Genomic DNA, 21,895 nt, shown 5'->3' on the forward strand with positions numbered 1-21,895 from the left:
GCACAAAACGGATAGACATGTAAAAATAAAACTAATAAAAAACTAGAAATAAATTTAAACTATTTTTCGCCCTTGTAAATTGCTTTACGTTCTGAGAGTTAAGAAACATGCTTTTATTTCTTTATCCCATTATAATAAATTGACGGTACTCAGTATTATTTGCCATGTTCTAATTAGTATCTATTACCAAAACTAATTAAGCTTTATTGGCGTTAATAACAGTTTTTTATTTTTTTTTATTTTCATACATAATTAGTATCATTACTTCATTAATTTTACTCTTTATAAGACAACTAATTATGTTTTTTAGTTTAATAAGTAGTTATTAACATATTTAGTTCAGTCTCATTGGCTTAAATAAAATTACGGTGACTTTTTATGGTTCCTCTAAAGGAATAAGTACTTTATATATATGTATCTTTTATTTATTTTAATTAGATCTACTTGGCCCGTGGTGGCTCAGGAAATGGAGCGCTCACTTCCCAATGAGGAACCTGGGTTCGAACCCTTGCGATGATTGGTCGATACGAATTCCGTGTCCGGCACGCACCATCGCAGTGCTGACGTAAAATATCTTTAGTGGTAAATGTATCATGGGTTAAAGTCTCCTAGCTGTCGGTCTAAACATGAGAGATTTTCGTGGTTTTCTCCTCCATAAATTTGTAACTCAAATGCGAGTTAGTTCCATCAAAAAGTTTTCCACAAAGGCAAACTAATCTCAATGTTCGATCCAGAAATTCACTTGTCTTCTGGATTGGGTTCAAAATTACTGGGCTACGGAGTTAAACTCAAGTGTTAAATTCGGAATTGAACTCGGACTAAACTCGGAGTTGAACTCGCATTAAACTGAAAATTGTGTTAGCTGCTGAACGACGGGTTTAAAATAAAAATATAAAATAAAATTTGATTCTTTTAACAAAATTAATTAATTATCATTGGTGTCAATGATAGTAATGATGATTTCTTACGCTTCTCCTAAATAGCTTGGTGCCATTTTTTTTATTAATTTTGCTTTTTTGTATATAGCTTTTTTTTTCAATTTTTTTTTTAATTACTACATGGTTCTGAGAATGTTCAAGCATCTTTGGTGTCAATCATTTTTTTTAAAATTTCCAATGGCAGGGAATACAAACAATATCACAGAGGAACAATAAAAATAGAAAATAACAAAAGACTGAAATCATCTTCCCAAAAGCTCTCTCGCACGCCAATATCTTGCGGTCTCCGATTCAAGTCATAACCATCTAGAAAGGAGATGGTTATGTTCAAGTCCGTGGAGCCTCCTACAGCAATGGAGGTGCTCTCTATTCATTGGAGCTCCAGAACCACATAGTTGACACTGAGGGTGGTCATAAATACCTATACGATGCAGGTGTTCTCCCAGACAATCATGACCTGTTAGGTGGTTACTGCATCTCGGCGAGGCTTATCTGGCACTGCCTTAATATCTGCCTCACTCCAGTTCTTATTCCTAATGTTTTCTCGCAGGTCAGCAGAGGCATTCAGTTTCATTATGTTTCTTATATGTAGTTTTATGGAATGGTATGACAATCCAGAGCAACTTGGTTGAAGAATTTGTGTTCCCTTGCGAGCAGGAAAGTCAGCTTTCTCGTTACCATAGATGTTGCAATGACTGGGAATCCACTGGATGATTACTCTTTTGTTTTTTAGTGCCAAAAGTCTGATAAGTCTCCGACACTGAAGCACTTCATCCGACAAAGTCTCCCTGTGAGCCGATTGGTGTCAATCATAGTATGGCAATTTTTCATGTTTCTCTGCCTCACTCCAGATCTTATTCCTTATGTTTTCTCGTAGGTCAGCAGAGGCATTCAGTTTCATTATGTTTCTTATATGTAGTTTTATGGAATGGTATGACAATCCAGAGCAACTTGGTTGAAGAATTTGTGTTCCCTTGCGAGCAAGAAAGTCAGCTTTCTCGTTACCATAGATGTTGCAATGATTGGGAATCCACTGGATGACTACTCTTTTGTTTTTTGGTGCCAAAAGTCTGATAAGTCTCCGACACTGAAGCACTTCATCCGACAAAGAGTCTCCCTGTGAGCCGATTGGTGTCAATCATAGTATGGCAATTTTTCATGTTTCTCCTAAATGAATTAATTAACTGCATTTTTGATTAATGAGATTTTTAACTGATTAATGAGAGCTATAAGCAAGAAAACATCACTGTTATACTGAAAACATATACTAACTGAAATATTCATAATAATACTAAAATATTATAATAATACTAAAATATCATAATAACATTAAACTGTAATAATACTAAATATTATAATAATACTGAATATTAAAATAATACTGAATAGTATAATAATACTAAATATTATAATACTACTGAATTATTTAAAAAGAGAAAAATCGAATCGGCAGAGTGAATGTTGCAACCTCTGAACTAATGAAACAAATCATATTTTCCTGATACTTCTCCCGGATGACGGTTCTGGAATTATAAGATACACACGCAGTCATACACACGTTGACAAGTGCATACGCACATGCACTCACCCATAGAGAGAAAGAGCGAGAGAGAGATAATATATATTTCCAAGTAGTCTCTAGTGATTACGTATGATTTAATTAAATATTTTTTAATCTGTTATTTTTATTAAGAAGACTTATTTGAGTATTTCAGTACAAAAAAGTTAATTAATTTTTGGTTCAAGTTTAATCGATTATGATGCAACAATTAATTCAATTAGGGGTTTGGAATGGAAGTAATTATTATTTGAAGGAAGAAATTTATTTTTCAAAATCCGTTTGAAATTATTGCTTGGAGGTGTAAATTAATTAAAACACTAAATTAGTTTTACTCAAAATTCATTTAATATCTCATTGATATTTATTTCAAATTAAGAGGGAACTTTTGAAAAAAAAATTGGAACAAATATAATTAAACAAATCCCTAAAAAAATAAATAATTGTCTTTGAAAATTAACTTTTATCTTTTTGAACTAGTTAATGTGATTAATATCAGAATACATAATGCTGCCAGTATGTAGTTTTATATGAAAAATGCATTGCAAAGTCTTAGATTCATAAAGCAACCTTGGTATTTTTTAAACTATATAATTTCAGAAATTTCAGGTAGAAAATAAAATAAAGTCTCATTAGTATAAAAATGTCTTGCTAACTCTTTTAAATATTTAAAATATAATTAATTTGTCGACACGAAGACAGCTAAGATAAATGTCAGAACCATATAATAATTTTGTTCACAAAAATGATAATTATTAGCTAAAAAATTATTCTGCGTTTCAGTGAAATTTAAATCTTACAAGGTTTTGAAGTTTGCTTTTAATTAATATTATTTTCCATCTATTTTCGATGAATCTTTCCCTCGTAACACAGAAAGACCAACAATTAAAAAAAAATTAAAAGATAGAGTAATATACAGTCTGCTGTATTCTGCTTAGGAAACAAGTTTATTTTGACCGAATTTCAAATATAGTTTGAAAATTTGTCGACGCCACTACTAAATCAGAAGAAAGGCAAAATAATCACAACTTGCACCAACAACGTGACATAGTCTGATGACAAAATTAACAGAGGCCAGTGCAAACTTATCTGTTGTAATCGTCGGACATCATGGAACTTTTTTGGTTTTTCCAAATTACCAGAACCATCTATGGAATTAAATCGAAAAACCATAATTTTCTGAGAGAAACGCATCAGATGGGGCATTTTCGTCTCATCCTCTCTTAATTTTATCCTTTCATCATCCTCTCTTGATTTAATACCATCATCCTCTCTTAATTAAATCTCATCCCTTCTTAAATTTATTTTGCAAATAGTTGGTAATTTTCAATATACCCTTTCTATTAAACGTTGCCCGGCGATGTGAGCCCTTAGAATAAAGTTCGTCATATTGATTCTATATCAGAGAGATATAAAGCAAATTGGATATTTTTGTTTGGAAATTAAGTAATCGAATTCTCGTTCATACAATGAAAACATACGTTTTCTAAAATTTTAAATAATGGCTAAAACAAAGAAAAAAAGAAGAAAAGCATTTAAGCCATTTTTGACGAACGGTGGCTGAGTGGTAGCGCTTCGCGCTCCCATGCCACAGGTCTTGGGTTCAATCCTCGGGCCGGGCAAGGTTGACTCAGCCTTTTATCCCTTCAGTGGGACGATAAATGAGTACCAAGCATGGTTGGGAACTAAACACTGGGGATTCCGCGTTCGGCTTACCACCTGACCAGAACATCTGCTCTTGCACCCCAGAGTCCAAGGTCAAGAAAACTGAGATTGACACAGTAGGCCTTGGCCCTCTATGGGCAGTCGTGCCACTGAGTTTAGTTTATTTAAGCCATTTAACTGTATTTTTTTGATCAGCAGTCACCAATCTTTTAATCATCACGGACCACTTCTTTATTTATTTATTTATTTTATTTATTTATAAATTTTTTTTGGAGAAAAGTGAAAGTTTCAAAATTGCATAGAGTGGGCTTTGCATATCAACTACACAGTAAAAAATTCCGGATCAAATTACTTTAAAACGTTATGTAAAAAATACATGATATATGTATAACAAAAAGTTTGATATACCGTAAAAAGTTTTCAAAAGAACTAGTTGTATATATTCAATGAAATTTTTATTTAACGTGATGATAAAGATTATTAAGAAAAGTCAAATGATGATAATGTTTAATTAAAGTTTACTTAATAATTACAATAAAAGGAATAATACTCAATCAGTGTAATTTCACAATTTCGCATATCAGTAAAAGGGTAGAAAATTTGAATGACGCTATCGAAGCTAAAATTCTCGTTCGTTAAAAGTTCATTTGCGACAGTCAAGGTTATTTTTAAAAATTTAAAGAAAATTATAGTTATAGTATTTCTGAAGGTAATTTCTGCTGCAGAAAATATGAAAATAATTTCTGTTACAGTAAATATGATATCTATTTCTGTCACAGTACAGTTATGGACTTTGATGCAGACAGTAATTTAATTTCTTTTTTTCATTTATTTTCATTTTTTTGCGGAAAAAGTTGTTTAACGTATTTTAATAACTGAACAATTCATTTGCATTTACATAAATATGTCAGTGATTACTCTGGATACAAAATATAGTCAAGAACTTAAATTATTTCCAATATCAAAATTTTATTTTTGGAATCTCAACAGATTTAATTGAAAACTGTCGAAATTAAGTTTGATAGAAATTTACCAGAGAAATTTCATATAAAAAAACACTTTGTTACGTGATAATAAAATTAATTACGTTTGATAGAGGTACAGTAGATATCTTTGGGCGTAGACTCATTTCTCGTCATTTGAAGACTTTTCTAGTAGCCATGACGAGACAAAGAAGAATGGTTATATATCCAAGAGATTAGACATACTTCCATCAATTTTGCAGAAGTCTTCTTATCTTCTTAGTTTCTATCTCAGAAATGTTTCTTAGTTCCAGTAATGTACTTGGATAATAGCTCATTTCTTCTGATAATGATATCAGAATGTGATGTTTCTTTTTGATGCATATTGTAGCTGAATATATAATCGAACAACATAAAAATCTCATTGATTGTTTTTTTGTTTTTGTATATTGTAGCTGAATATATAATCGAACAACATAAAAATTTCATTGATTGTTTTTTTGCATATTGTAGCTGAATATATAATCGAACAACATAAAAATCTCATTGATTGTTTTTTTTTTTTTTGCATATTGTAGCTGAATATATAATCGAACAACATAAAAATCTTATTAATTGTTTTTTTTTTGCATATTGTAGCTGAATATATAATCGAACAACATAAAAATGTCATTGATTGTTTTTTTTTACAGAGTAATTATAAAATTTTATTTTCATTACTCTAGCCAGAATAACAACCTAAATTTTCCTTTTTGGTGAGTTTTTATATAATTTTATTTCCAATTTTTTGGTGAAGTTTTTTATTTAATCGAACCAGGCTTCTGAAAAAAATCTTTAACTAAATTTTTTTTTTATTGTATATCATAAATACTGTATATCATGAATACTGTAATTTGTCTTCGCGATTCGGCAATGTTTTTTTTATTGAATTAGGCACTAACAGAAAGAGAGTTATTTGGAGAGGAATCTTTAATAAAATAATATAAAATTTATAGAAATGCTAAAAATGCATGCATCATTCAGTAGAATAGAGATTTTATTATTCAGAAGGTAAGGCATTTATGAGGGTCATACCGAACGCTGAGTATTTGTCCTGTCAAGAAAATTCCTCTAGTGTTAAACAATTCATGTATAAATATTTCAATTTCCTTTCACGAATACAGCCTAAAGTTTTTGTGGTTTCCTCTCAAGTAACATAAACTCTTTTTAGTTTTACTTTAAAAGTTTTCAAGATTTTTGCTTCAAGAATTTTAGATCTTTCCTAAGTTAATGTATAAACTACTAACTCACACGAAGTAAGCTGGTCAAATACTTTATTTCAGCAACTTACATTGACAACTCCAATTAAATGGAATATAATATTATTTTTGTTTTATTATTATGTTATTTATCTTTTATCACAATTGTAATTTTCATCGATTTTCAATGACCAAAATTCGTAGAAGACTACGTTTTTTTATCCCGAAAAATAAAAGAAGCTATTTAATTTGAAAAAAAAGGAGTTATTGCTCTTGATGGCGTACTACTAAAAACTCAGAAATGGTAATATCGAAATTATGATTTTCGATGTTTTGTAATGCCTATGAAAAATCACGTTTCCTTGACTTTATAAATCTGTTTTATACATTAAGACTTTTATACTTTTAATTTCGTATTTGATTTTTTTTATCGGCACGTTTTGCATTTTGGTTTTGTTTGGAAGAAGACATTATTTTTCAAGCGAAAGAGAAATTGAACTAATTTTAATGCATCCTAAAATTACTGTCGTTGTCAATTCAAATTTTGTGAAAATCAGTTTTTTCAATATAGGAGATAAGAATTTTTAATGCTCTTTGGACAATACCTAAACGTAATACACTATCAGAGTTTTCATTCTAAAATTGCAGTAAAACTACCAGCAGCAGTCTGTCCATTGAATTAACAATAAAGTTTACATTAAAGAAATTTTTTTTATCTTTATGACTGGAAACCATTTACAACTTGTAAGGTTAAAAACCATGAATACAAAACTATACAGTTTTTAATCACTTACTAGCATGGTTTCAAAACCGTGAAAAGGAATTTTACCTAGACATTGGAGCTTTGCTTTTCGTTAGGTAATGAGCATTGGAGTTAGGTTGTGGTTGAGTTGTGTGTTATCAAATGAACCGTGGAATGTGGCTTAATTATTTTGTTTGGTTATTTCACCTGTCCTAAGAGAGGAAAAATATTTGACTTTTTTGTGTTCAGCAGCTGCCAACTAAGCATAAATGAGACTATCGTATTGTAATTGTTCAGAGTTACAAAATGAGGAGTATAGGACGCTGGAAACTCTTCGTGCGTTGAAACGGATGGAGGAAATATTGAGGCACCAATGCTGGGATTCGAACCCCCGTTCTGTCGGTCATGTGATCATCGGATTTTCCCTCTCGGCTATAATATGAACTAATGTCTTCAGTAGATGGTCTTAGTTGGTGAGATGAAATTCTCGTTGTTTAACGATATTTTGTGAAACCAGTTAATACACGGTTTTTCACACAGTTAACAGTTTGAATACCATTTTATGTATGGTTATTTGATGGTTTTGTTTCAAATTCTGATTCAATAACAATTAAATAAATTGTTATTTAACCGTTTTTCTGAGAAATTTCTAACTGTGCATGTTTACTATAACTTCTCACAAATTTAAAGTCTTGGGGTGTAAATTATGACGATGTAACTTATTATTCAGGAACAGCATTTTGTTATATTTTTTAATGATTAATTTAAATAAGTTTTCAAAGAAATATTAAAATATTAATTGTGTAAACTTATTTGTCATTTCAAATGAGGGAACTATCCTCTTCTTTTAGCTGTATGTTGCAATCAATTTTATTAAAACGAATTTGAGTAGTATGAAAGGTTAAATTTCTTTATTTGTCGTGACTATGGTATATAATTAATAACACTTTCCTTAAATGTAACCTATAGAAGGAAAGCGAGGTCAATTCGGAATTTCGGAAAGTTAAAGCTGATTTTTTTACTCTTTTTAATTTTATTATTTACATAAATTTTGAACACACAAATAAACAAATATTTATGCATTAAGTTGTGTAAATCTATTTTTAATTTCAAATATATCGTTATCTTATGTATGGTAAAAGTGATTTTTAGAAGGTTTATTTACATATGTTTCAGAAAATTAGAATAAACGATATAAAATGCAAAAATATTTGTAACAGCTCCTTCAAACCTTAATTTTTGGAGATAAACTGACAAGGTTTAGTACCATTTTTTTGAGAATAATAAACTATCTTGTCTAATGATATTTCGTAATTTAAAGTATTTAAAGATTAAAATAAACAAAATATATAAAAAAAATTTATGGCGAAATCTATTTGTTTTTTAAATGAATTTCTTCTTTCTATTCATGATACATGTAATTTACATGAAGATATTAATATGTAATGAGATGTGTTGGTTATGAATTTTTAATAACTGTAATAAAATGCAAACGATTTCTTTTTATTAAAAGTCTTTGTTAAAAGAATTTTTTAAGCTATCAAAACTGTTTTCTTTCGCTACAGTTTTTAATGAAATCTTATTAAAACTCTTTTTTTAAAACTTTGAAAAGAAAAGAATGGGATGTTTAAATGCTAAATTGCATATTTCTATCAAAAAATTTAATTAAATGAAAAAGGTTCGTCTTCTTTTACAGTATGCAATTTATTTCCCTTTAAGAAAATTTATGAATTCCTTTAATGTATTAAATCTGCTTTAATTCCTTGCTATATTCTTTTACATTCACCGCGTGCAGTTTCTTTTTATAGTGGCTGTTTTAAAGAGACAATATTTTGACAATAAAAGATACTCTAGAACAATTTGTTGTATTCCTTAAAATGGTTTTTTTGACACTTTTTCAGAATCTTAACTTTTCAAGATATTTCAAGATTTGGCATGAATTCTAGGTAAAAAAATTCTAAAACACTCATGAAATCATACTATACTTTATTTTAAATAATGGCCTTCGCGTCAAGAGCGCTACTTTACGCCGGAGTGGTATTATTTTTATTTAAAAAAAAAGTATTTTTTTTCTTATCGTGTGATCTTCCAACATTTGGATGTTCTTAACAGCTTCTCAAGCAATAATATCAATCCAATTTATGTAATGTAATTAAGGATATTGAAACTTTCAATTCACATGCGCGCTATAATTTCTCATAAAACTAAGAAGTACATTTTATTTGAATGTTTACCTATAGATTATAAAAGATCGAAAGAGGAGTCAATCTAATATATTATAAAGGCATCGCAGAATATGAATTTCGCAAAATTATACTTTTTGTAAAAGCTTCAATCTCAATGATGAGTTAACTTGTTGTACAGGGCGTGGGATTCAAGGGTTGCTAAATAATGTTGTTTATACCATTTTTTTTCTCATAAGGTGGATTTAATGTAATAGGTTCAATCGAATAGGATCAATTTAGTTCATCTCTGGGCTTAATTATTATTCTTAAATATAATTTCTCGTAATTATTTTTAAGCATACCCTTATGGGCATATTTTAGGTCAAACTTTTGATTAATTAGGATCCATACTTAGTTGGTAAAAATTCGATAAATAGAGCAAAAGTTATCCAGTTTGACATCGTCTTTTTTTTTTTTGGCTCAGTTTACTTGGAACAGATAGTGTTATATATAAGCAAATATGCAATGAAATAAAAAAATAAATGCACAGTTACGCCTCTGACAGATTCTATTTTATTTTATAACCGTTGTTGAACAGCTGACCCAATTTTGGGTTTACAACTACCAATGTTCAACTCCACAGCCTTATAATTTCAAACCCAATCCAGAAGACAAGGAACTTCTGAATGAAGTGCTGGGTGAAATTTGACTTCGTAGAGGACTTTTTTGATGAAACTAATCAGAATTTGCGTTGCATGGAATGGAAAATTACGAAAGCCTCCACGTTTAGCCAGGTGGCAAGGGGACTCTATCCCATGATCCGTCTACCATTGAGGATATTTTAAGTTGGCACGGCGGTCGGTGCGAGCCGGGTGCGAATTTCGAATCGACCACTCATTTCTGAGATTCATACTTGATTCACCTCATTGGAAGGCTAGCACTCTATCCCCTGAGCCACCATGGCTTTCTCTGATAGATTGTTGCTTATTTAGAAAATATAAAACTCAATCTATAAAGATAAGTCTAAACTAGTTGGATCCACTTCTTGTTTTCTGAAGCTCCACAACCGAACTCAACTCGCTTCGCTCCCCAACCCACTTCGCTCGCTACTAAGTTAAACCCATTTGAAATGCATAAAATCTACATATCAAAATTTTAATCAATTATTAAAAATCTTAATTTAAAAAAAGTTTAAATTGAAAAGAAAAAGACATGCTATAGAAAAATTTGTCGCAATGGAGCAATAATTAGGATTTTAAGAAAACGATTACTATCAAGTGTTTTTTTATATTTTTTAAGGCTGGCTAAAAGTTTTGAAATAAGCATTATTTAGATTTTTATACTTGTCTAATCGCCAGAACATCCTACATCAATTTAATTTTAATAAATAATTATTTTTTACATTTCCGTAATGTTTTAGAAAAGAAATACACGTTAACCAATTTTTCGTAATTTTCACTGAGTATCTCGTTGCTTTTTATGTTAGATCTGAACTTCCCTGGAACTCACCACGTGGTTGAATGTCGAGTTCCACTTGCACCCTACCCAACCAACCATCCAATTTTTAAATGTGGTTTTTGCATTATATCTACAGCAAGTAACAAATATTTTTAATGGGAAATTATTTTCTGGTTAACTGCATTGTTATAGTTTCCCTCTTATGTCTACAGCACATTTAAAGTCCGTGGATTTTGGAGAAAGGACGTTTTACTGATCCAGATCTTAGTATGGCGCGGATATATCCATCTCTAGCTTTGTGTTAACCTATTTTTTTCGAAGCCTCAGTCACAAGTTTGACGCACATTTCCACAGCCTGTAGACGACAGTGTAACTTTAGTTTTCCTCCAAAAGCAATTCCTATGAGTGATTTAATATCATCTTCATTTCAGACTAGCAGCACCATGGGAGGATATAACCATCAAGAATTTAAATTAATGATATCAAAGTTAGTGAAGCTTTAAAATTTATTTTCCGTAGTGTGAAATTTGGTTTTAAATTCCTGCCAACTAACAATATCTGTTGGTTGGTTCGAATGCCACTTGCCACACGGGCAAGCCTGTTTGGTGAAACCGAGCAAATTTAAGGCAGAGAGTGCGATTTTTGTTTTTCAGTGGCGCCATCTATGGCCAAGAATTTGAAGAAGACTTGTCAAATCACGATCCCTTATCTTGTTTCAGAAGGCTAATTGTTGTCAGCCGTATAACCTTGGGTTTTATATAAGAAGGATCTTAAAACCAAGAAAAGAGTGTCGTTAATGGTAATCCATCCGGAGACCTTCTCTTTTCTAGGAGGTGTTGGCAGGTCGATTGAGGATGCATCGCAATTTGAGATCGCTTCGCTCGTTCATGAAAGATTTTAGTGTTTAGGTCTAGTTTTGAGTGAGAGCTGATAGATTTTATGCAATCAAGTTCTAATATTCTGCTTTATATATATCCTGTCACAGCTTCAATTCGCAATTATTTGATTCAATTTATGTATATTAAAATGTTATGTATACAAAATTATGAATTTTAGTGTTTGGAAATGTAACATGTTCTTTATTCTTATATAAACTCTAAAAATCGTTACTCTATAATAAACTCTTGAAATGAGTAAAAACAAAAGAAAAATGCAAGAAAATTGAAAATGAAAATATAGCTGCCCGATATTTATTGATCAAACTCATAAGATTCCCGTATTAGTTATAAAGCATAATTTATGCTAAAAACTAGCTCTAAATTATTGTCGAACTTGCGTATTATAATGAAATTAATGAAACAAAAATGTGTTCATATGTTTAAGAGTTTAAAAAACCTATTATTGAACCTGCGTAAATTGATGAGCATAATTAATGCAAAAATATAGCTCTGTGTATTTGTTTCAAGTGGCACATTAGATATTTTTTAATTTTTCATACTTATGGCTGCTAACTCGCTTGATATTTTAGATTGGTGCTCTTTTTAAAATAAAGTTCTAATATTTTAGTTTTTTATTTGAACTGTTTACGTTTAACTTTTATTTCTGCCCAACATTCAACTTTGTTTCTTCTTTTTTTCATTTAACAAGAGTAAAGAACCTTCATTCAGTTATTGCACGTGTAAATATGCACGTTAAGCATTCATTCTTATGAATGCTCCCTCACTTAATATTTCCTTTTTTGTTGATAAATTAATGTTTTGCATAATTTTTTTTTGTTTCTTGAGTAGTGAATTTTAAACACTCTTTTTTGTACATATTTATTAATGTTTTATTTGAGAAAATAAATGGAAAATTAAAATGTTTTACTCAGATTATTAATGTATCGAGACTTAACAGCATTTCTTGAAATTATTGATGTCCTATTTTTTTGCACTGTAAAAAATCCTGGATCAAATTAGAAAAGATCAAAAGATTAGAGAGATAAAAAAGAACCGGATTTCAGGAGCAGGTATTTTTTACGATAAAATTCATTTTCACCGGAATATATTACTGAAAAAAACAAAAAACAATCGCATGTACCGTCACTACATTAAAACACTGAATCACTCTGACAAGCACATTAAAACACTGAATCACTTCAAATAAATAAATATTACTGTAAAAACTATTACAGTGCGAGCATGATGCATCCAAAGTGCCGTTACTTCATACCGTAATTTGATCTGGAAGCTTTTACATTGTATTCGGTTTTCCTTCAATAAAATTAAATTTGTTACTTTAACGAGAGTACTATTGTAATATGTATCATTTACCTTCAAAAATATTTTTATTTCAACCAGTAATTTACAAGCAGTCAGTAAATATTTTTCAGTCAGAGTATCTCATTTTTTTAGATAAAAAAATTCTTAGTTCGATTCTTGGTATTAAAAAATTTCATTTTTTTAAATTTATAGTCAACAACAAATAAAGGTGTTTTTAAAATGATAGATAGATATTTATAGATATTTAAATAAGATAAAATGTTAGAAAGGTCACATTTCAATATGAATGGAAATTTATTTATATCTCCCCACCGAATTTAGTACAAAGTCCTAGCTGATATAAACTTCAAAGCAGAGACACGTAATTTTAACTTGAACTTTATAGAAAAAAAAGATACATAATTTAAAATGAATATGAATTAAATGACTTACTGTTTTTTTATCAAATGTATTCTAAAGATAAAGAAAAAGAAACGGGGAAAAAAACCTTTAAATCATAAATTTAAAATATTATTTGTACGCTTTGAAAAAAACTCCTTTCTCTGTAACTCAGTTTAAAAGATCGGAATAAATGAAGATCAGATTTGAGCTAAAATACTGTCAGTTTTGAAATGTTTTTTTGCTTTCTAGATACTACTTTCAAGGAATACTTGCGCCATCCGTAAGTGATCAGATAATAGGTTGCAAATGCACTGGAAAAATAACGACAAAAAGGCTTCGTTTATCGAAAATGCTCAAGTTGATCGTGCATGGGGCGACATCTATTAATGTTTTTTTAAACTAGTTTTAATGAAAGGAATATTCGTTGAATGGGCTATTGCGTGTAATACTTATGGGTAGGCAGAAGGAGGTCAATAATGTGCTTTTGTTGCAGCGATGGGACACAGATTTCCTTTGTAAAATTAATAGATAAAGACATATAATAGATAATTAATAGATAAATTAATAGACATTATAAATTAATAGACATTAATAGATAAAGACTAGAAAGATCTGATATAAGTAAAAAACAGTAAATTTCTGACCATCCATGTTTATGCAAAAATATTTTAAGAAAAATTTTATTCTCTCTTTTTCTTTCAAAGACGTGAAGAATAAATCACTGACATACATTTTTATTAACAATATTTTGCAGATCAGCTCCAAAAACAGTACAGCAGTAATTTCCCAGACAGTATTGGTGTTGAGTATGAAAAAACAGCTAGTTAAAGCATGCCGTCGACAGTTTGTTGTGAAACAAGGAATCATGGATGTTATGGTTTCTCATATTTATGATCAACGTCATGATGGTGGCACACAATGTACTGCCTCCAGTGTGACAGCCCCGTATCAGTACAGCGTATAGTGTCACATTAGTACAACATATAACCTGCAAAATGTACATAGCGATTATTTTAGCAGTATATTTAATTCATAAATTGAACATAGTAATATGAAGATTATATAACGACGAACATATTTTGATTCCTTATATTGTAATACATACTCTTCGGTAGTAAAAAAAAATGTATAATAATAGTATAATAATGAAGTAGTTTATTTTCTTACATTTTAGTCCACTATGCAGACAGAAAATTTTTTGCCAACTACAAAAAATATTAAACAAAAATATTTAAAAAGCATAGCGTATTTACTTTCAAAGAGCTTGGAGCAATATTCGCTATACTTTTTCAAATTATAACCTATTAAATCAAATTTTTTCGCAGGCATTATTGTTTCAAAATAGCTGCCTTTCAAGTATCAGTAATCTTCATTACATCACAGTTCAACACTCAAAAGCAAGCTACTTGTTAATAATTGCATATGCTCACCTAAAACTATCTTAAAATCCGCGTTCTCATTATTTTATAACCCTTCATTTCCATAAAATTATTCTATACTTGTTTTAATTGCTAAAAATGCGACAATAAACAGAAAATAATAAAAAAATTACAGATGAAAATGTATCATCTTCATTTCTACCATTCAAAATAAATAAACACAATAAACTTTTAATCTAATAATTTATAATTAAAGTGAGATTTATTTAGGATAAAAAGCTATATCAAGCATGAAACAACTTTTTTTGTTATCTGAAATGTTGCATAAGTTTAATTTGTTTCTCTTAACATAATTTATCACGTACTATTTGAGATTAGTAGAAAAAATTTATATTTTTTAAGAAAATGGAAGTGAAATGCTAGAGTTTGACCAAGAAAATGAGAACTATGAAATTGCAATCATTTGTTAAACTAAGCAAGTTTTACTGACACTTGCAACAGAAGTATCACAACTCTAAGGAATATACTTTTATAACCATCATCAATATTGGACGGAAGGTATTTTAGATTTTATTATCTTCTTGCAATATCAAGAATAGAACAATCGCCATTTAAGAAATGGCTACTTTTTCAAGCGCAAAAGATTCTTCTGGATAGAACACTGTAATAATATTATCAGTACAGCAGACAAGCAATGTTTGCTGTTATGTTTTGAAGTTAATAAGATCTTAAGATGGATTCATTTTTATTTGTTCGCATCATTATACAGAGATCTTTTTTTAATGAAAACTATAAAGTTATTTAATGACTGAAAAAAGAAACAAAAACAAGGAAAATACCAATACATAATAATAACATAAATTTAGTGAATAAGTGATGATATAAAAACTACTTTTTGCAAATTTTCTTATGTTTTAAACTGTTTTTGATGAAAAAAAGAAATATTTATTTATTAATTGTGTGAATTTTTTTGCCTTTTCAAACAGAGGAAATATTTTCTTGTTTGTACACGATTGTTGTTAATTTGCCTGAAATGAATTCTGGAAATTTAAGAGTATTTAATTCCTGTAAATTGGTAGGTTTAATTGTGAGATATTACATAAATTACAAAAGTGCTGTTGTTAACTATTTCCTCAAATATACAACAAATAATAATTAACAACAAATAATAATTAAACAGGTTTTTAAAATTTCAACAAAATGGAATAATTATGAATTTAATTTTCTTCTGTCTATTTTGAATTTTAAATGAAGAAAAATATGGTTTCCTTAAATATATATTTTAATTTATTTATGTATAATTTTATTTTAGTTCATTCGTCTCTTTCCAAGCTGTTTTACTTTCGTTAAGGCCTGGTTTCTTAGGACAGGACGCCGTCAGCTGGAAATCAGCGCTAACCTCTGATGGGTCCATTTGTGAGTTTGATAGTATACGTCATCGAACGCTCATCTTGAACTACAATTGCCGTCCAACTCAACTGCTGTTGGATTACAACGTGACGTTAACCACAGAAGCAATGGCGGACAACATCCAACAGCACATTGAAATCAGCCAAGGTTTTGATTTTGACATTAAACATAGCTTCTTCATTAAGCATAGCTTCTTCATTAAACATAGCTTCTTCATTAAACATAGCACTCTTCATTTAGCTCAGCTATAATGTGTTTTTTCTTGGACAAGGTCATTATTTGTTCTCTAAAACACTGGTCGACAATAACAAAATCAATACAAATTCGAAATAAATATTTGTTTACGTTATCAACGCATGCGCAATAAGAGATAATGTCTGCGTTGGACCAACTGCTCACGCTGAGCTGACAAAAAAGTATTTTTTTGGCGTTTTCTCTACGTCAACTTTCTGCTGACGCCCAGATAAGGAGCTAGTTCTAAGAAACCAGGCCTTGAGCTAACAAACCAGTATTTTGTTGGCGTCAGCGCGACATTGACGTCCCGCTGACGCCCAGATAAGGCGTTTGTCCTAAGAAACCAGACCTTTAGTATTTTAAATTTAAACCAAACGATATAAATTGCTAAAATTGTTATTTGCTGGACAGTTTCTATGGACAGATGATCGTAGTAACAATAGCAATCACAAAACTGAAGGTAGGAAAATGTAAAAATTAGCATACGTGCAAATTACAGTGAGACGTGTTTTACGCATGCAAAGTTTGGGTTGCAAAACTGGTTTGTCAAGTGACAACGCTGCTAAGAGATAAAAAAAATTGACGGGTTTAACGGGAAACAATCTATTGACAAACTTCAACATGTCTTCCTGACGTCATTTAGATTATTTTACGAATGTGGTATCATGGTATGCGCTGACATTAGGATTAATGGCAGAACGCTCCTTCATGTGCTTCCAACTGAGATTGCGATTAACCAACGCTACATTAATGACATTCTGCTGCCTAATGTTAGCTTGCTCCGGAGTGCTTTCGGTGATAAATTTGTTTTCCGACAACGCAACATGTCATAGAGCAGTCGATGTCAAGGAGTGTGTACAGAGCAAAGAAATTCGACTCCTCGTATGGCCAGCACATTCTCCAGACCAGAATCTCATTGAAAATGTGTGGGATGCTTTGGAGAGGAGTGTTACTGGACGAGACTGTCCGGCATAAATAAGAATACCCTCATCTGTGCACAGGGGAATGGATCAAATTTCCCCAACAGTTGCTGAATATTGTTGTGTAATAAAACGATGTTTGTAAACTTGCTTTACTGCCGTCCATGGTGGTCATAATCTCCATTGACATCGTACTCTAGGATGCCTACAAATGTTATTTTCATTTTCACGTCTTCTGCACAAAACCACTAATTTGTACCTTGGACGCATTTAAAACCTTTTGGGTTTCAGCGCACAATGAATTATTTTTTTAAATCTCCTAACATTCTGGCCTTCTTTTGTTTCACTTGGCATTTAACCAAGGTTATTTTTCATGCGCTATGCAGCCATTTGTGATCCATCTTTAGCAATTTTCCAGCAGTGTATTTCAAACCTTACATGTGCATTTTTTGAAAAGCTATGACGGTTTAATAACGTTTTAGGAATATCTAATCTATTTTAAACACACTTTTTTTGCAGTTAATATTATGATCGAGCTTCGAAAAATTGAAATTAACTAAATGTTTCAAAATTGTACGGTAAAAATCTATTAAAATTTTCAAATGAAGGAAACCCCTTTTTCATCCTCGTCAAAAATTTTATTTATCAGAGGTTGTTTATAGAAGGTATCTTACTCTTTTTCATGAATCACAAACTTATTGTTACTATCAATTTCTCTAAACCAAATCTCTTTAATCACAAATATTAAATTCTACTCTGGCAAAAATATGCATTCAGCTATTATATTTTACAATAAAATTCCTTTAAAACTATTTTCTTTTAAAACAAAACTGATTTAAATACTAAATTGTTGAAGTCAATCAAAAATTTTTAAAAAACGAAAAGAAAAGAACATTTTTAATGAACGAAATATTTAAAATTTCTATTGCACAATTCTAACAAAAGTCTTAAACGAATGAATTATATTCTCAATTCATTTTTCTTTAAGCAATTTTATGAAAGCATTTGATATATTAAATCCACCATATTTCTTTTTTATTTTTTGCATTCACTCTCCCCAGTATTTTTCTACAACGGTTTTTTCTAAAGAGACAATATTTTGACACCAAAAGATACTCTAAATAAACTTTGTTGTATTCTTTAAAGTGCTGTTATTGACACTTTTTCGAAATCTGGACTCTTTAGAGACAAGATATTTGACAAGATGGCTGAGTAAAGAATTCTCGAATCCCCGTGAACTCATTCTATACTTTCTTTTGAATAACAACCTTCGCGTCAAGTGCACAGTTTACAATGGAGCCGTTTCATTTTTATTTAATAAAATAATTTTTCTTTTCTCGTGATTTCCCAACATTTTGATGTCCTACACATCTGGTAATAGCTCTTCTATTATATTAATCTGTATTTATTTTTTTTCAATGTAATTCAAAGTATTGAAACTTTAAACTGATGAAACTTATTGAAGCTTTAAACTGATTTTTTTAACTAGTGGGCTGCGCCCACTGCTCGCTAACTCTCACCAATCCCCGAAAATTGCTACGCAATCTTATATGGTTTGCTTCGCAAATCAAGATCGCTTCGCTCGTTACTAACTTAGGTACATTGCAAATGCACAAAATTCTAAGAATTCAAAACAATCATTCAAATCCATATAAAAACTTTTGTTTAAAAACTACATCTTTTTAGTAAATACTAAGTCATTAAAATAAATTTGAATTTAAATAAATGTCATGTAATTAACCTATTAGAAATGTGCTATAGCAGTGGTCCCCAACCCCCGGTCCGCGGACCGGTACCGGTCCGTGGATCAAATGGTGCCGGTCCGCCCATTTCATTGAAACTGAATTTAAATTCCTAGGTTTATACCCCAAATAAAAAATATCTGTGTTCCATTAAAATTTTATTTATTTAAAAAAAATATGCCCCCGAAGGTAGTAACATAATTTTTTTAATGTTTCAAAAAGTAAAAAAAAAAGAAATCTTCTGCAACTATTTTCTCATTCAATTAGTTTTAATAAAAAAAAACAATCATCGTAACTGTAAATATCATAAATGAAAAACGAAAGCGCGACGCTACATTTGCATTGGAACTAATAAAGATCTTCGCCTTCTCTCTCGATTCTGACGCCTCACACAGCGAGAGTGCATAGTAAGACTATAAAAGAGAAGCTGGCTCGTCGGCCATTTAGTCGCCCAAAGACCACGTGACCATGATTCCTCTCTACTGTTTTGTGTGCTTTATGCGAATTTGTTTGTTTTTTTGTAAAAAGAAAGTGTCTATCACTCCTCTCTCTGTTCACGGGTACTTTCTCAGGTTTAACAGTGCTTGGTGTACGTGTGTATTGTGTCTGCACAAATTTAACTCACAAGTTAGCAAACATGAATACAAAACAGACGTCCTTAGAAAGTTTCCTTGGAAAAAAGAAAAGGCTCAGTGACGAGACCGAAGAGCCTTCAACATCAAAGAAACATGCAACTTTTAACAGACAATACCATGAGTCCTACTTGAAGTATGATTTTGTCGGGACAGGCGATTCACACAAACCAAAACCGCTTGCATAGTTTGCGGCAATCAACTCTCTAATGACGCAATGAAACCTTCAAAACTGCTTCGCCACTTGAACGCCAAGCACCCTGGATTAAAAGACAAGTCCCTGGAGTATTTTGAAAGAAAAAAACGGGAACACGAAGGACAGAAAAAATTTATGATGGCCACCACCTCAATAAAGGAGAGTGCACTAAGAGCATCATATTTGGTGGCTAACCGCATTGCTAAAGCTAAAAAGCCATTCAATATTGGTGAAGAATTAATCTTGCCCGCCACTAAAGACATTTGCCGTGAAATACTAGGAGAAGCTGTTGTGGAAAAGATAGCACATGTGCCTTTGTCGGCTAGCACTGTGACTAGACGCATTGAGGAAATAGCCGAAGACATTGAAAAGCAATTGTTGGAGAGGATTAATGCATCACCGTGGTACGCACTCCAGGTTGACGAATCTACAGGTATTGACAGCAAGGCAGTACTACTTGTTTATGTGCGATATCTATATCAGGAAGATGTGCATGAGGATTTGTTATGTGCACTATCTTTGCCAACCAACACCACAGGAGCAGAACTGTTCAAGTCGCTGGATGGTTATATATCAAGACAACTAAAATGGTCCTTTTGTGTAGGCATATGCACAGACGGAGCTGCTGCTATGACCGGACGTCTATCAGGTTTAACTGCTCGGATTAAGGAAGTTGCACCTGAAAGTGAAGCTACACATTGTCTCATTCACAGGGAAGTGCTAGCAAGCCGAAAAATGTCACCAGAATTTAACAACGTATTGATTGATGTCGTTAAAGTTATTAACTACATCAAAGCACACGCTCTTAACTCGCGCCTGTTTGAGCAGCTTTGTGAGGAGATGGACGCAGAGTACAGATGCCTTCTGTTATACACAGAAATAAGATGGTTATCCAGAGGAAAATCGTTACTGAGAGTATTTGAATTGCGAGAGCCATTGCAATGATTTCTCTTAGAAAAGAAGTCACCGCTGGCAGCACATTTCAGTGACAAGGTATGGGTCACGAAACTGGCTTACCTGTGTGACATATTCAACCTGCTGAATGAACTCAATCTGTGCCATCAGGGGAAAATGACAACTGTTTTCAAGTTGGCTGACAAAGTAGCTGCCTTTAAAGCCAAACTGGAGTTATGGGGACGACGCGTGAACAGAGGCATTTTCGACATGTTTCAGACATTAGCGGGTATTTTAGGCGAGACAGAGCCTGAAGATTCATTCTCCCAGTTGGTTCACGATCACCTGTCTTTGCTTTTAAAAGAGTTCGAGCGCTACTTTCCAACCACAAAAGACCCAGGAACTGGTAAGGAATGGATCCGCGACCCATTTGCCAACAAATCAGGTGAATCTAGCTTGTCAATGCAAGAAAAGAAGATCAACTGTTGGAGATTGCAAATGACGGCGGCCTTAAGACTACGTTCGAAACAACAACTCTGCCGGTGTTCTGGATTAAAGTCTTGGCAGAATACCCCGAGATTGCCACCACAGCACTTAAATCCCTATTGCCATTTCCGACAACCTATCTGTGTGAAGCGGGATTTTCTGCAGTAACAGCAACCAAAACAAAGCAACGGAATAAACTGGAGATAAGCAACACACTTCGGGTGTCATTGTCTCCGATTATCCCCAGATGGAGCCGTCTTATTGCAAAGAAACAAGCTCAGGTTTCTCATTGATGTAACATTCAAGTAAGTTAAAATGTTAAATCACTTTATTTTTTGGTGTAACTGTATTTTATTTTAAAGGTATGTTTAAATACAATTAAATTAAAATTACAAAATCAAAATAATCTGAAATATAAACAATCAATGCCCCCCGCCCCTCAGTGGGCCGTGGCAAAATTATCAAACGCTGACAGGTCCGCGGTGATAAAAAGGTTGGGGAACACTGTGCTATAGTATAAAATCTTAAGATAAAATTTCTAAAACTGATATCTCTTTAAAAAGGTTAAAATTTTGGCTATAATTAAGTCTATTGAAAATTGAAATAAGTGAATTGCAATGGAAAAACCTGCATAAACAAATAAATTCTAGTAAAACAAATAAATACGTGATATAAATCAAAAATCGTCGAATAA

At 31.5% G+C, this 21,895-nt stretch overlaps 1 protein-coding gene across 1 annotated transcript; it reads left to right on the forward strand.

Annotated features, from left to right (window-relative positions):
• The first annotated feature begins 19,842 nt into the window (after nucleotides 1-19,842).
• LOC147806979 (SCAN domain-containing protein 3-like) lies at nucleotides 19,843-20,766 on the forward strand. The gene has a single exon (XM_087168729.1). The coding sequence runs from the start codon at nucleotides 19,843-19,845 to the stop codon at nucleotides 20,764-20,766; it is 924 nt and encodes a 307-aa protein (XP_087024855.1).
• The last annotated feature ends 1,129 nt before the right edge of the window (nucleotides 20,767-21,895 follow it).

The sequence above is a fragment of the Parasteatoda tepidariorum genome, chromosome 7 (assembly GCF_982258835.1).
Source record: "Parasteatoda tepidariorum strain Cologne lab strain chromosome 7, Ptep-v5.0, whole genome shotgun sequence".
Taxonomy (NCBI): Eukaryota; Metazoa; Arthropoda; class Arachnida; order Araneae; family Theridiidae; genus Parasteatoda; species Parasteatoda tepidariorum.

Coding starts and splice junctions, on each gene's coding strand:
- LOC147806979 (XM_087168729.1), top strand. CDS start 19,843: ATGAAACCTTCAAAACTGCTTCGCCACTTGAACGCCAAGCACCCTGGA.